The 17,527-nt window shown below is 38.2% G+C and overlaps 1 protein-coding gene across 2 annotated transcripts in view; it reads right to left on the bottom strand.

Annotated features, from left to right (window-relative positions):
- The window catches only part of DENND5A (DENN domain containing 5A), a 102,163-nt gene that overhangs the window by 20,197 nt on the left and 64,439 nt on the right, over positions 1-17,527 (bottom strand). For both annotated transcript variants that reach the window (XM_046016036.1, XM_046016035.1), the window contains 4 exons: positions 12,353-12,503; positions 11,567-11,660; positions 9,178-9,309; positions 611-763 (listed from right to left, as the gene is read on the bottom strand). In XM_046016036.1, coding sequence (XP_045871992.1) covers positions 611-763; positions 9,178-9,309; positions 11,567-11,660; positions 12,353-12,503 — 530 coding nt within the window. The remainder of the gene's footprint in view (positions 1-610; positions 764-9,177; positions 9,310-11,566; positions 11,661-12,352; positions 12,504-17,527) is intronic.

The following is a 17,527-nucleotide window of genomic DNA, read 5'->3' as shown; positions in this document are numbered from 1 at the left end:
CTCTTTCTCATTCTCTCTCTCTCAAACAAATAAAATCTTTTAAAAAATGCATAAAAGTAAAAGTTGTCCATCTTGACTAGCTATTCCAAACAGAGTATTCTGAAATAAAGAAATTCTCTGGTATCAAGCAGCAAAAATCGAACTTACTCAATTTCCTGCAGTCCTTTCTCAAATCCTTAGACAGTTAAGCTATCTGTATGTAAAAGAAATATTAATTACAGAGCTTTTCCCACTAGGAATGTACCATTAGTAAAGGACCTGTAGAGTACATTTGGTAGTTATGAACTCCAAGTTCTCTCTTTCGTGTCCCATTTCTAGACCACAGCCAGCTGTCGAAAAGGATCTATCAGTTTGGCCTTTAGCTCTATGTATAATAAGGAGGATGCCACTCAAGAAATGTCTTAACAATAACACAGATTCATGAAGTGTATCTTCTAAAGAAAATAGTTTGGATCACATTTATTTACTTATTTGTTTGTTTAGGTATTTCAAGTTTCACCCCACACGGCATGCACCATTTTTCAAAGCCAGCCAGCTGGAAGAGTGTGGGAAAGCTAGAAGTGAAAGGAGAAAGATTTTGCTCAGCAGGGAGAGTCTACACAATCCTTACCTGCTTTACTTGTAGCCCATGACTCCAGATCCTCTCTAGGAGGTCACAAAGGCTGGCAATCAAGGTGTTCTCCTCTACCCCTGTGATGTTCACCTCCCCGTGCCCTAGTTCAACAGCCTCTCGGCCCATCTTCTCCACCAGCATCCTCTTGGTCTACAAGGAATCAATCAGTAGGATTAGATAACCATGGTGAGCAGGATCACATTCAACTACAGAGGGCTGTGGTGACCCACACAGTACATCTGCTGGGCTGGGAAGGACAAAATGAGTGAGACCAAGAGACATTAAATGTATTTATCCCCCAGTTACAAAGATAAGAACACAGCAATCACTGTATGACCCTGGGCAAGTGATGCCATCACTCTGGATTAATTTCTAGCATTTATGAGATGAAAAGAGTTGAATAAAACCCTTTGGTCACATCAGTTCCGACATTCTCTGTTTCTCACTGTTTAACCGATCTTACCAAACAAACCTGCAAGCATTTAAGGCTAAAAATATATCTAAAGTACCTGTCAAGGGGATCAAAATTAAGCACAAATAATTTACTTTTTTCTTTCTTTCAAGATTTTATTTAAATTCAAGTTGGTTCACATATAGTATTAGTTTCAGGGGTAGAATTTAGTGATTCATCAGTTGCATACAATACCCAGTACTCATTATCTCAAGTGCCCTCCTTAATGCCCATCATCCAACTACCCCAAATCTACCCACCCACTTCCTCTCCAGCAATCCTCAGTTTCTTCCCTATAATTAAGATGTTTTATGGTTTGCCTCCCCCTCTGTCTTTATCTTATTTTTCCCTCCTTTCCCCTATATTCGTTGTTTCTTAAATTCCGCATACAAGTGAAATCATGTGTTTATCTTTCTTTTTGACTTATTTCACTTAGCAAATACCCTCTAGTTCCATCCGTGTTGTCGTAAATGGCTCAGTAATATTCCGCTGTACATATATACACATCTTTTTTTAAAATATTTTATTTTTTTGTTAGAGAGACAAAGAGAGAGCATAAGCAGAGGGAGCAATAAACAGAGGGAGAAGCAGGCTCCCTGTTGAGCAAGAAGCTCAATATGGGACTCATCTCAGGCCCTTGGGATCATGACCTGAGCCAAAGGCAGACACTTAACCAACTGAGCCACCCAGACATCCCTATACCACATCTTCTTTATCCATTCATCAGTGGATGGGCATCTGGGCTCTTTCCATAATTTGGGGTGCATGTGCCCCTTCAAATTAGCATTTTTGTATCCTATGGATAAATACTCAGTAGTATTATTGCTGGGTCATATGGTAGTTATATTTTTAACTTTTTAAGGAACCTCCATACTGTTTTCCACAGTGGCTATACTAGCTTGCACACCCACCCACAGTGTAGGAGGGTTCCCCTTTCTCTGCATCCTCACCAACATCTGTTGTTTCCCAAGTCTTTACTTTTAGTCATTCTGACCAGCGGGAGGGGGTATCTCAATGTGGTTTTGATTTGTCTTCCCTGACCCTGAGTGATGTTCAGCACTTTTTTCATGTGTCTCTTAGCCATCTGTATGTCTTCTTTGGAGAAATGTCTGTTCATGTCTTCTGCCATTTCTTTTTTTTTTTTTAAGATTTTATTTATTTATTTGGCAGATAGAGATTACAAGTATGCAGAGAGGCAGGCAGAGAGAGGAGGAAGCAGGCTCCCTACTGAGCAGAGGACCCTGAGATCATGATCTGAGCTGAAGGTAGAGGCTTAACCCACTGAGCCACCCAAGCGCCCCTTCTGCCCATTTCTTAATGATTATTGGGTTTTTATGTGCTGTGTTTGATTAAGTTCTTCATAGATTTTTGGATACTAGCTCTTTATGTCATTTACAAATATCATCTCCCATCACAGGGGTTGCCTTTTAGCTTTGTTGGTTGTTTCTTTTGCTGTGCAGAAACTTTTTTATCTGGATGAAGTCCCAATAGTTCTTTGTTTCCTTTTCCTTTGGTGACATGTTCAGTAAGAAGCTGCTGCATCTGAGGTCAAAGAGGTTGCTGCCTGTATTCTCCCCTAGGATTTTGATGGTTTTTCTGTCTCACATTTAGATCTTTGATCCATTTTGAGTTTATTTTTGTGTGTGGTGTAAGGAAGTGGTTGTGCATGTTGCTGTCCGGTTTTCCCAACACCATTTGTTGAGGACTGTCATTTTTTCCACTGGATATTCTTTTCTGCTTTGTTGAAGATTAGTTGACCGTAGAGTTGAGGGTTTATTTCTGGGCTCTCTATTCTGTTCCATTGACCTATATGTCTGTTGTTGTGCCAGTACCATACTGTCTTGATGATTACAGCTCTGTAATACAGCTTGAAATCTGGAATTTTTTATGCCTCCCACTTTGCTCTTCTTTTTCAACATTACTTTGGCTACTGAGGGTGTTTTCTGATTCCATACAAATTTTAGTATTGCTTGTTCTGGCTCTCTGAAAAATGGTGGTGTTATTTTGGTCACAACTGTATTGAGTGTGTAGATTGCTTTGGGAAGTATAGACATTTTAACAACATTTGTTCTTCCAATCTACAAGTATGGAATGTTTTTCCATTTCCTTGTGTCTTCAATTTCTTTCATAAGTGTTCTATAGTTTTCAGAATAATTTACTTGTAAGTAAAAATTTTCAAATGCTTGTTATAAAACAAAAAACAAAAAACACACTGTATAACAATAATTTCAACTATGTGCCAGGCACTGTATTACACACTGCAACTGAGAGAAGTATTATTACTGTTCCAATCTACTAATAAGGAAATTGAGGTCAGAGAACTTAAGGAACTTGACAAAAATCACATAGCCAAAAAGTAGCAGATCTGGCCTCTGAATCTAACTCTGCCTGAATACTGAGTTCAAGTCCTTAACTAAGATTTAATTCTAAATTTGTGACAAACAAAAATCTAAAGAGCAAGAAGAAAATCATCCCTAATTCTACCTTTAAGAAAATAATTCTTAATACTTGGGCATATTTTTTCCATTGTTGTTATTTTTAGTGTTTAAAATACAAAACAGACCTCATAATCATGTGTATATATATATATATATATATATATATATATATATATACATACATGTATGTATATCTCACACACTGTTATAACCATCACCCAAGTTAAGAAATAAAACACTGCCCATTCATACCTTTGAAGCATCCCATGTGTCCTCTGTAAATCACCTTTTCACTCCGGGAAATAACCACTATCCTGACCTACACAACAGAACTACAGAGAAGCAAAGAAATGCTTATCATCTGTATTTGCATTGCTAAACGAGGTAGTTTAGGTTTGCCTATACATTTTCTTTTGTGATTTGCTTGTTCATTAAACTTTATGTTTGTGAAATTCACACACATTGATGGGGGCAACTGTTGTCCATGTCCATCACTGTACAGCATTCCATCATATGAATATACTACAATTCACTTATTAATTCTACTACTGATTGGCATTGGGTTGTTTCCTGTTTGGGGATACTACAAAGAATGCTGCTATAAGCTACTTATACAGATCTCCTGAATCACACTGCAAAAAAGGGTTCTCTAGGGAAAATATCCAGGAGAATACTAGATAATGCCACATTGTTTTCCAAAGTGGTCACACTAATTTACACTTCCAACAGTATAAGAGTTCAGTTGCTCTACAAGGTAACCACCATTTGGCAGTGCTAGACTGATTACTGTATTTCTTCAATTCTAATACATACATTATTCTGCATATTAACATCTCTGAAATTGGGATATATTTCATAATCATTGTTAACCAAAGAATGGATACAAGGAAGTTGTCACTGCCTGGGCTTGCATCTCAAAACTTGAGAATGAATGTTAGCAGCTTGGAAAACAAACCTCAGAGACAACAGAAAAGGCTTCTTTCAAGAAAGACAGCACCACCGATGTTCTTGAGAGCAGAAAAGACAATATTGTGTGGAAAATAATGATACCAATGACTCATAAGCCGATAGAAGCTGTTTTTTAAAACACCTGAATTCAAAATACCAGTACTGATATATCATCTAATTTGTAACTGTAATGATTTCTTCTGGAAGAGAAAGTATATTGGATTTCATCCTATAAATGACCACCACTTACAACTGAAAATGCAGGAAAATCTTTCTTTTCCACTGATGAATAAACAGGATGTAGTAGAGATCAAGTTAGTTGAATTGTCCCAAAAATTATGGTACATTGATTTGGTTGACAGGCTATATTTTTATTAGAAATTACATTCATAGGCAACGCTCTCAGGCCCCCTCCCTCTTTGGGAGCTTTGTACTCTCAATAAACTTTGCTTTGCTGCCCAGGGAAGGAAGGACGGAAGGAAGGAAGGGAGGGAGGGAGGGAGAGAGAGGAGGGGAGGAGAGGGGAGGGGAGGGGAGGGAATATGAGGGAACAGAAGGCAAGGTGAAGACAAACCACAAGCTGACATCCTGCAACCCACACCCACCCCCACTCCTAAGTAGGACATGTGTGATATTCTTCCAGGAAATCTCCCATCTAACTTAATGTTAATGCCTAGCTAGAGGGGGAAAGCAATCTTAATCTGACAAGGGCCTGTCTTTCAGAAACCTCCCTTTTTCCTTACCTCCCCCCAACCCCATAGTATATAATCAGCCACCCCTCACAACCCCAGGCAGAAGTTCTTTCTGCTCACAAGTCCTGTCCCCATGCCTCAATAAAACCACCATTTTGCACCAAAGATGTCTTAATAATTCTTTCTAGGTCTTTGGTTCCAGACTCCACCCCTCTAAATCCCTCACCTATACTCCTAAACCACACAGAAGGAAGGGAGGGAGGGAGGAAGGAAGGAAGAAAGGAAGGAAGGAATTACATTCATAACTAAAACATGAAAAATTAAGAACAGCCATATTTTGGAGACACCTGGGTGGATTGTCAGTTAAGCAACCAACTGTTGGTTTTGGCTCAGGTCATGATCTCCTGTCCAAGCCCCACATGGGGCTTCCCGCTCAGCAGGGAGTCTGCTTCCCCTTTGCTCCTCTCCTTCTCACACACACATTCTTCTCCCTCTCTATCTCATAAATAAATCTTTTAAAAAAATATAGTTTTATTTTGATCCAATAATCCTACTCCTGAGTATATGTCCAAAAGAACTGAAATCAGAATCTCAAGGAGCTATCTGTACTTCATGATCATTGCCCCATTATTCAAGATAGCCAAGACACCGAAACAATTCAAGCGTTCATCAAGAGATAAATGAGTAAACAAAATGTGGTACAGATATTCAATAGAGTCTCATTATACAAAACAATATTATTCAGCCTTTAAAAAAGAAAGAAATCCTGCCTTCTGCAGCAACATGGATGAACCAAGAGAACATTATGTTGAAAAAAGCTAGTCACAAAAGGACAAATACTGCACAATTCCCTTTGTAAGAGGTACCCAAAATAGTCAAAATCGCAGAAACAAACACAATGGTGGTTACTGGGGGAGGGGAAAGAGGGGAAATAGGGAATTGTTACTCTATAGGTATGAAGTTTCAGTACTTAAGCGAATAGTTTTAGAGGTCTGCTGGTCAACATAGCACTTTTTATTTTAATTCCAATATAGTTAACATAGTTATATTAGTTTCAGGTGTACAAAACAGGGACTCAACAACTCTATACATTACTCAGTGCTCATCACAAAACTACAATGTTAGTTAAAAGCCAGCTCTTTGCCTACTCTGACCTCAACCTGTACAGTAAACATGTCAATTGGTCTCACTTTTTTTTTTTTTTAAAGATTTTATTTGTTTGTCAGAGAAAGAGAGAGAGCACAACAGGGGGAATGGCAGGCAGAGGGAGAAGCAGGCTCCCGGATAAGCAAGGAGCCTGATCTGGGACTTGATCCAAGGACCCTGGGATCGTGACCTGAGACAAAGGCAGACGCTTAACCAACTGAGCCACCCAGGCATCCCATCGCTTTATTTTTTTTTAATTTATTTTATCTTTTATTATTAATTTTATATTTTATTTTAATTCCCGTGTAATTAACATACAGTGTTATATTAGTCTCAGGTGTACAATATAGTGATTCCACAGTTCCATATATTACTCAGCGCTCATCAAGATAAGTGTACTCTTAATCCCCATCAGCTATTTCACCCATCCACCCTCCCATCTCCCTTCTGGTAACCATCTGTTCCCTAGTTAAGAGTCTGTTTTTTGGTTTGTCTCTTTTCTTTGTTCATTTAAGTTCAACACGTGAGTGAAATCATGGTATTTTTCTTTCTCTGAGTGACTTATTTCACTTAGCATTATACCCTCTATATCCATACATGTTGTTGCAAATAGCAAGATTTCATTCTTTATTCTGACTGAGTAATCTTCCTCTACATATCAATTGATGGATACTTGGGATGCTTCCATAATTTGGCTATTGTAAATAATGCTACTATAATCTTTTTGAATTAGTGTTTTTGTATTCTTTGAGTAAATACCCAGTAGTACAATTGCTGAAACATAGAACAACCTATTTTTAATTTTTTGAGGAACCCACATACTATTTTCCACGGTAGCTGCACCAGTTTGCATTCTCACCAACAATGCACAATGGGTCCTTTTTCTCTACCATCCTTGTCAACACTTGTTGTTTCTTGTGTGTTTGATTTTAGCTATTCTGATAGGTGTGAGGTGTTATCTCATTACGGGTTTGATTTGCATTTCATTGATGATGACCATCTTTTTTTTTTTTTAAAGATTTTATTTATTTATTTGACAGACAGAGACCACAAGTAGGCAGAGAGGCAGGCAGAGAGAGAGAGGGAAGCAGGCTCCCCGGTGAGCAGAGAGCCTGATGCGGGGCTCGATCCCAGGACCCTGGGATCATGACCTGAGCCGAAGGCAGAGGCTTTAACCCACTGAGCCACCCAGACGCCCCCAGATGACCATCTTTTCATGAGTCTGTTGGCCAGCTGTATAAGTCTTCTTTGGAGAAATGTCTGTTCAAGTCTGACCATTTACTAGTGTTGAGTTGTATAAGTTCTTTATATATTTTGGATACTAACCCTTTATTAGATAGGTCATTTGAAAATATCTTTTCCCATTTTTTTAGTTTTGTTAATTATTTCCTCTGCTGTGCAAAAGTCTTTTATTTTGATGTAGTCCCAACAGTTTATTTTTGCTTTTATTTACCTTGCCTCAAGAGACATATCTAGAAAAGATGTTGCTATGGCTGATGTCAAAGAAATTACTGCCTGTGCTCTCTTCTGGGATTTTTATGGTTTCAGGTCTCACATTTAGATCCTTGAGTTTATTTTTGTGTATGGTGTAAAAAAGTGGTCTAGTTTTATTCTTTTGCATGTAGCTGTCCAGTTTTCCCAACACCATTTGTTGAAGAAACTATCTTTTTCCCATTTCATATTCCTGCCTCCTTTGTCAAAGATTAATTGAACAAATAATCATGGGTTTATTTCTGGTCTCTATTCTATTCCCCTGATCTGTCTATTTTTAAACAAAGCACCTATTATTAACAATAGATTATTGTGCACTTTAAAATATGTTAAGAGAATAGATCTCATGTTAATTATAGTTACCACAAAAACAAAAAAACCCATAAAATAACATAAGAAAATTTTTGGAAGTGGCAGATATTTAGCACCTTAATTATGGTGATAGTGTTATGGGGTATGCATACGTCCAATTTGTCAAAATGTGTACATTAAAACATGTGTGTAGGGGCACTTGGGTGGCTCAGTCAGTTAAGCTACCAACTCTTGATCTCACTTCAGGTCTTTTTTTTTTTTTTTTAAAGATTTTATTTATTTATTTGTTTATTTATTTATTTATTTATTTATTTATTTATTTGACAGCGAGAGAGAGAGATCACAAGTAGGCAGAGAGGCAGGCAGAGAGAGAGAGAAGCAGGCTCCCGATGTGGGACTCAATCCCAGGACCCTGAGATCATGACCTGAGCCGAAGGCAGCGGCTTAACCCACTGAGCCACCCAGGCGCCCTCACTTCAGGTCTTGATCTCAGGATCATGAGTAGGTGTGGAGTCAACTTAAAAAAAAAATAGGTGTGTAATTTTTTGCATATCAAGTATACCTCAATAAAGCTTAAAAACATTACTGTCTGTAGAATTGAGAAAAACATCCCAACAATAAGCTTAAACTGAACAACATACTTTGGCCTGGCACATAATTGGCACCCCGTAAATTTTTGTGTCTAGATAATGATACTACCGTCATCAAATTAAAACAGAGAGGCAAAAACATTTTCCTGTGTGTAAGACTAATCTGTTGAAGACAATTTAACTATAAGGATTTCATGTTAAGTAATGTAAGGTGTCTAAAATTAAAAAGTACATCCATCTCTCAGTTTTAAAAAATACATATTAAGTTAGTATCAAGCAAAGTGTGCTTGCTCTCTAGTAACAGTATATTTATTTAAAACAAATATACCTAATTCCAAGTTAACAGGATCTTAAAATCAATACTCTCCCATTATATTAACAAAATTTTTAAAACCAAGAAAGAGTGCTCAGAGCCCAGACATAATCTCCCCACCCCCCACCCCACCCCAGCTGCCAAGGGAAAGAGCACATAAACACAAGCAACCATGGCTCTCACCTTGTTGCGGCATTCCTTCAGCAGGCCCTCTACAAACTTCCAGTTGGTTTGAGCAATCACTGACGGGGAGAGGTTGGACAGTTTCGGTTGACGGATGGTACTGCCCAAATTCCTGGCTTCCTGGATGTACTTCTACAGCAAAGAGAAAGATTAAAGGCTCTTTGGATCCATGCACACAAACCACAGGTGACCAGTAATCATGTGAGCCTGAAGAGGGCACTACTATCACCCCACACTTCTTTATTGCCTCCTTTTGCTTACAGTTGGAGGTAGAAAGCTTAAAATTCTTGCAGCAAAAAGAAAAACTAAGACAATATGATGAGTTTTCTCTGATATAAGGCATTCCGTGAGTACTGTAATTACCTTTGCTTTAATGATGTAAGAGGTAAAGAACACACGGCTAACACACAGCTAACATGGCTGTATCATGTACAGCTCGGTGTACAAACCCAACCAAGTTTCAGAGTACTAATGAGAAACCCATTTTCTCCACCACACTGCAAAGAGTTTAACTCTTCTGCCCATATCAAAAATATCTACCCTTACTATCATAAAGTATATTGCCTTGCTAAATTAGGGCCTGGAAAATAAGAGTGCACATTTAAGACAACAACTGCATTTTCTGTTCTTCTATACTGTGCTGATGATTCTCCATATGCTACTTTTTTTAGCACACACACAGCAATTCAGTGAACTGCACAATGACATCCCCTCAGCAGCACAAGTTCGCAACCAATATTTTCACCCTAGACTTTATTCCAGTAGTACAATTCTGTCCTCAGTCTGCCCCTCCTACCAACCACTAAGCTTAGACATTTCAATTCCTTCACCTGAACTAACTGCTACCTGCCTTCTATTTTGTTACCTACCTCCTGTACCTCTTTACTCCAGATGATTCTCTGTCCACAGCCTCCATTACACAACAACTATCAAGCTTTTGACCCTCTATTTCCTCTACTTGAATGCTCTTAACTTTGTCTCTCACAATCCCATCAATGTACGGTAACAGGCTTTAAGGCTTAAAGGCTTCTAAGGCTTAAAGAAATGATGGCTTCCTCAGTCTTGGTTTGAATACTACCCCAGGCAGAACTGAGCTCTGATAATCAGAGATCAAACACTGACTTGCCTCTCACAAGGCCCTTTCAAAGACTGTTCTACTAAAGTTATTTGTGTATCAGTTTGTTCCCTTAATAAACTGGTATTCCTTGACGACAAGCCCACCTCCTGTCATCTTCATATTTCAAAGTGCTTACTACAGTGATTTCACCAAGGAAACATGCTCAATAACCACTGCTGAAAAAATAATGTGGAGGTGAGGTGGAAGACCCAGGGGAGACTTCAAAAATAACACCAATACCCTAAATCCCTTATGCCACCTTCACAAAATGTCTTACCACAATCATATTCTATAAATCAGCAGTTAAAAACTCATAACCATACCTTGCAATTCTAATTTATTCCTTTAAAAAACAGCAAAGACTAAATGGTATTTGTTTTCTCATTCACTGAGGTATCAGACATATATGAAAACAATATGCTTTACTAGGTTTTAAATGTATAAAATGTAAACTGCAGGGTCTTTTCTCAAAGAGAAGCTCCTGAAATGGGATTCTGAAGGTGAAGCTCCATTTTCACAACTTCTCTGCAACTAAGACAGGGTTTAATAACTGAGGCTTATAACTAGAAACTTCACTGGGAACAAGTTACAGTAGAGCTAAGAAACTCAGCTGGTAAACTCAGGAGGTCAATTCAGAAATCCCTAATCCCCAGGGACCTGATGATAGCATTCCTCTCTTTTGCTCCTCTAAGAAAAAAAGTCAAGATTATCAGTTTTAAATTAAAATACACAAAAAAAAAAAAAAAACAGAAGAAAAGACCCCCACTCCTGAGTTTCAGATATTCACAGTATTAACCTAAGTCCAGCTTTTCTTCCTTCTCACTCTTAACAGAATTAACTTCTTTACTACCATACTACATACATAAAAAGACTCACAAATTTAAAAAGTAATTCTCTCAAATTTTAGACTCTTATCTTCTGAGGTTCCTATCACACTCCTCAGAGTATCATTCATGACTGAGTATCGAAAGGACAGTGAAAGGCTCTCTTCTTAAGTGGGACATCATTCCTAATGGAACGACAAACAGGGCGTGGCTCAGGGAGAGGATCTACCTGGTTAATAGCCAGCTGTCACTTGCAGAACATCATACATCCTGGATTTGTCATAACCAAGGCCCAGTATCAGATATCAGGAACTAACTCTAGTGTTAACCCTTCTTTATGGGGAGAGGTCATTGATAAGACATTTGAATTAGACCAGAGGCCAAGGAAATGGGAAAGAGGAGAGTGTAGAATAGTCACAGCATCACTGTCACTCTTAACATGTCTTACCTCTCTCTGGTCATTATCTAAACGCAGGTGTTCTGTGTGCTGCTTCTGCCTATCTTTCCGCCTCCACTGGGCAGGAGCATTCCTTTTTGTCCACCTGACAAAATTCAAGCAGATAAATTATGAACATCGCACTGAGAAAGTAAGGTCAAATTACTGACAGAAGAGAACCTGAACATCTAGGCAACACCACCGGCCATGGGAAAACCACCAAAAAGTCACCTGAGATAGCTCAGAGACATTGAGGAAAAGGAGCTCAGACCTCAGTGTCTAGGTAAGAAAAACTCCCCAGGGAACACAGACATAGTTCTCTTAAAACATGTACCAAAAAACTTCATATGCAGACTCAAAACTATACCCATTCAACTCTGTCTGAGCTTTGATACAACCATCTACAAAAGTAACTAAAAAAGAGCAACCCTGCTTAAGTATCTACTTTCAGTTCAGACTACAATTATTTCAACTACCACTCACCGAAGACACAATGCTAGCTAGGTATGGTATGGGATTTAGTCCAGAGATGATTGCAGTCTTATCTGTAGCCTGGCTTTCTGCAGCCTCAGGCATGTGGAGCTCTCTCAATTTGCAGAGTACAGACAAGAATTAATTATACTTTGTCACCGGTATTTATTCTTGTTCAAACAAGTGAACAACCTGACAGTCTGGGTCTTTTCCATATTTGCTTTATAAAATTCCAGGAGTCTTCTATCAGCTCAGGCCCAGATACTGGATAACCCTCACCATCTGTGGTTAGGGAGCTGGATCAGGGAATCCCTGAGGTTGACTCACTTGTTGCTGGCTGGCCCGGTGGAAAGTACATCAGACTGCAACTTAGGGAAAAAGCCTGGCTCATACTTCCCTTGTCCAATCTTCATGTCAAGTAAATGGGGGTGAATTGCAGTATGGTCAATTTTCACCAGACGCAGTTCAATTGCTTTCTCTGAATGAGAATAACAAAAATAAGTCAAATATTTTTTGAAAATACACCACATTTTAGGCCATAAAATAAGTCTCAATACATTTAAGATCATTTGAATCACACAAAATATGTCCTCTGACCACAATAATCAATAATAACATCATAAAACTAAATAACACACTTCTATATAAAACTCATGGGTCAAAAGAGAAATAAACTATTCTGAAACTGAATAAAGATAAAAATACAAAATATCAGCATATGTCATTAAAATATTACTTGAAAGGAGATTTATAGCACAAAATGCCTATTTTAGAAAAGAAAGGTTTCAAACTAATGACCTCAGCTTCTACCTTAAGAAATCAGAAAAAGACAAGAAAATTAAATCCAGAAATACAAGAAAGGATATAATAAAGGCCAGAGTAAAATCAATGAAATAGCAAACAGAGAAAATTAAAAATCCAACCAAACATTGGTTCTTTCAGATCAGTAAAACCAATTTTTAAAAGTCTGGTCAGGACAAAAAGGAAAAGAGATAAATTAACAGTATCAGGAATGAGGTGGCATTGCTACAGATTCTATAGATATTAAGACAGGAATATTCAAATAATTTAATGCCAACAAATTTAACAATACATTAGATGAAGAGATTCCTTGAAAAACAAAAACCGCGAAACCTCATTCAAGAAGAAACAGATATGAATAGACCTATATCAACTTTAAGAATTAAATCTATAGTTTATTTTTAATTTTATTTTTTTAGTGGGCTCCATACCCAATGTGGGGCTTGAACTCACAACCTTGAGATTAAGAGTCACTTGCTATACTGACTGAGCCAGCAAGGAATCCCTGAATCTATAAGTTGAAATATTCCCACAAAAAACTCCAGGCCCAGATGGCTTCACTGATGAATGCTGCCAAACATCCAAAGAAGAAATAGTACCAGTTACATAAGCTCTTCCAGGAAACTGAAGAGGAGCAAGCACTTGTCAACAGATTCTCTGAAGCCACCATTATCAACCTGATACCAAATCAGACCAAGACATTACCAAAAAAAAAAAAAATAGAAACAAACAAACAAACAAAAACCACAAAAAAACTATGAATCAATATCCCTCAGGAACATAGATGCAAAAATTCTAAACAAAATTTTAGACACTCTAATGCAATAATATACAAAAAGGATAATATATCATGCCCAAATACAGTTTATTTCAGGAATGCAAGTTGATTCACACACTCAAAAATCAATGAATGGGGGCGCCTGGGTGGCTCAGTGGGTTGGGCCTCTGCCTTTGGCTCGGGTCATGGTCTCGGGGTCCTGGGATCGAGTTCTGCATTGGGCTCTCTGCCCGACGGGGAGCCTGCTTCCCCTCTCTCTGCCTGCCTCTCTGCCTGCTTATGATCTCTCTCTCTGTCAAATAAATGGATAAAAATCTTTAAAAAAAAAAAAAAAATCAATGAATGTCATTCACCAAATTAAAAAACTACATCTAATAACCATATAATTACCTCAACAGAGGCAGAAAAAGCAACATCCCCTCTGACAAAAACTCTAAGCTAACTAGTAACAGAAACAAATATCCATCTAATAAAAGATACCCACTGAGAGGCACCTGGATGGCTCAGTTGGTTTAGCATCCAACTCTTGATTTTGGTTGAGGTCATGATCTCAGGAAAGCAAGACTGAGCCCCATGTCAGGCTCCATACTCAGTGGGGAGTCTGCTCAAGATTCTCTTTCTCTCTCCATCAGCCCCTCCCCCTCCATGTGTTTGCTTGCTTGCTCTCTCAAAATAAATAAATAAATCTTAAAAAAAAAAAGATATCCCTCTTTTTTTTAAACCTATGGCCAACATCATACTTAATGGTGAATGCTTTCCCCTAAAATCAGGAATAACTTGACAATGTCCACTATCACTATGTCTTTTTGACACTGCAGTAAATGTTCTAGCCAGTGCAATATGGCAAGATAAAGAAATAAAAGACATCTGGAATGAAAAGGAAAAAGTAAAACTATCATTATTAGCAGGTAAGATGTTTATCTATGTAGAAAATCTACTAGAACGTACAAAAACTACTAGAAATAAGTACAGTATGGTTGAAAGACACATATCAATATGCAGAACTCATATTTGTATATATTAGCAATATTAATATTAACAATCAGAAATTAAAATTTTAAAATATCATTTATAATAACACTAAAAACTATAAAATACTTAAAAGATAAATCTGACAAAGGATATGCAAAACTTGCACAGTGAAAATTACGTAACAATACTGAGAGAAACTAAAGAAGACCTAAATGAATGGAGAGATATGCCATGTCCACAGATCAGAAAATTCTTTGACATTAATGTGTCAAATCCCCATAAATTGATCTACAAATTCAAGGCAATTTCAATCAAAATCTCAGAAGGTTATTTGTGAAAAGTGGTAAGCTGAATCCATATATATATGAAATACAAAGAACCCAGAATAGTCAAAGCAACTGTGTGTGAATGAAGTCAGAGAACTAACATTACCTGACTTCAAGATTTCATATAAAGTTGCAGTAATCCAGACAGTGTGGTACTGATATGAATGTAGACTAAAAGATTAATGAAACTGAACAGAGAATCTAGAAATAGACTGACATGTATATAAATCATGGATATTTTGACAAAGGTTAGAAGGCAATTCACTGGAGAAAGAATAGTCTTTTCAACATATGATGCTGTAACAAGTGGATAACCACATGGAAGAAATGAGCTTGGATCTTTAGCTTATACTATATATAAAATTTAATTGAAATGGATCATAGACCCAAATATAAAGCCTGAAAATATAAAACTTCTAGAAAGAAATAAAAAATCTGTGACCTTGGTTAAACAAAACTTTCTTACATATAATACCAAAAGTATAATCCATTTTTTTCCCTAGGATTTTAATTTTAAGCAATCTCTCCACCCAACATGAGGCTCAAACTCACAACCCTGAGATCAAGAGTCTCATGCTTTATCAACTGAGGCAGCCAGGCACCCCATTTTTTTTTTTTAATATTTGATCCATTTTTTTTAAGATTTTATTTATTTGACAGAGAGAGAGATCACAAATAGGCGGAGAGGCAGGGAGAGGGGGGAAGCAGGCTCCCCACCAAGCAGAGAGCCCAACGCAGGGCTGGATCCCAGGACCCTGAGATCATGACCTGAGCCGAAGGCAGAGGCTTAATCCACTGAGCCACCCAGGCGCCTCTGATCCATTTTTTTTTAAACTGATAAATCAGGCCTCATCAAAATTTAAAATGCTGTTCTTAAAAAACCCCTGTTAAGAAAACAAAAAGACAAGCCACAGAGTAGGGGCAATATATGCAAATCACAGGTAAAGGACTTATATCCAGAACATATAAACAACTTTCAAAACTCAATAAAAATTAACCCCAAAAAGGGGGAGTGGGGAGCAGAGAAACTTTACCGGAAAAGATGAAATAAATAAATGGCAAATAAGCAGACGGAAAAATGTTCAACATCATCAGTCATCAAGAATACCCAAATCAAAACCACACTGAGATACCACAACAAACCTATTAAAACAGCTAAAACTGAAAAGACTGACCATACTCAATGTTGGCAGCAATACAGAGTAACTATAACTCTCATAAACTGCTAATGGGAATATAAAATGTAAAACCAACCACTTTTTTGAAAGATAATTTGTCAGTTTCTTTAAAAAAGTCAACATACAAATTCACATGATCCAGTCATTCCACTCCTAGGTATTTATGCAAGGGAAAGGAAAACATGTAAACAAATGTTCATAGCCCAAATGCCCACCAACAGGTAAATAAACAAACCACAGTAATAGCCATACAATGGACTACTACTCAGCACTGAAGGGAATACGAATGAACCTCAAAATAATTATGCAGAGTAAAAGAAACCAAACTAAAACACACACACACACACACACACACCACTAAAAGATACTGTGTGATTCTATTTATATAAAATTCTAAAAATGAAAACTCTATAGTAAGAGAAATCAGAGCATTGGTTGCCTCAGGATTTCAGGAGAGAATGGTGAGGGGACAGGATGGAGGTATTACAAAAGGCCATGAGAAAACTTCTGAGGGTGATGGGTGTATTTGCTTGTCCTTGATGTAAATGTATACATATGCCAAAATTTTAAATATGGGCAGTTTTCCTTATATGCCTTATATACTTCAGAAAAAATTTTTTTTAAGATTTTATTTTTTTATTTGTAAAAGAGAGAGAGTGAGCACAAGCAGGGGGAGCAGCAGGCAGAGGGAGAAGCAGACTCCTGGCAGACAGGGAGCCCAATGTGGGACTCAATCCCAGGACCCCAGGATCATGACCTGAAGAGAAGGCAGAGACTTAACCGACTGAGCCACCCAGGCATCCCCAAAAAATAATTTCTTAAGATTTTATTTATTCAGGGACACCTGGGTGGCTCAGTCGGTTAAGCAGCTGCCTTCGGCTCAGGTCATGATCCCAGTGTCCTGGGATTGAGTCCCACACTGGGCTCTTTGCTCCGCGGGGAGCCTGCTTCTCCCTCTGCCTCTGCCTGCCGCTCTGCCTGCCTGTGCTCTCTCTCTCTCACTCTAACAAATAAATAAATAAAATCTTAAAAAAAAAAAAAGATTTTATTTATTTGAGAGAGAGAGAGAGAGAGCACGAGCTGGGGGAAAGGCAGAGGGAGAGGGAGAAGGACAAGCAGACTCCCTGATGAGCAGGGAGCCCAACTCGGCGCTTGATTCCAGGATCCTGAGATCATGACCTGAGCCAAAGCCAAACACAACAAACTGAGCCACTCAGCTGCCCCTCAACTTCAAAAACTTTAAAGAATAAGGCAGGTCCTCACCTGCGACCACTGTGAGCTCTAACAGGTTCATACCCTGGACCCATCTGTGGGGGCCTGCCTGCAGGCTGGGAGAAGGAACGAACTCATGTGCACCTTCTCACCACACCTCCAGCCCTCATGTTTGTAGCACCTCTAGGTTGGTGTGAATCATGTGCCAAGTTGGACAATTAAGGAAAAAAAATTT

The sequence above is a fragment of the Meles meles genome, chromosome 8 (assembly GCF_922984935.1).
Source record: "Meles meles chromosome 8, mMelMel3.1 paternal haplotype, whole genome shotgun sequence".
Taxonomy (NCBI): domain Eukaryota; kingdom Metazoa; phylum Chordata; class Mammalia; order Carnivora; family Mustelidae; genus Meles; species Meles meles.
This window is presented reverse-complemented; position numbering and strand designations above follow the sequence as displayed.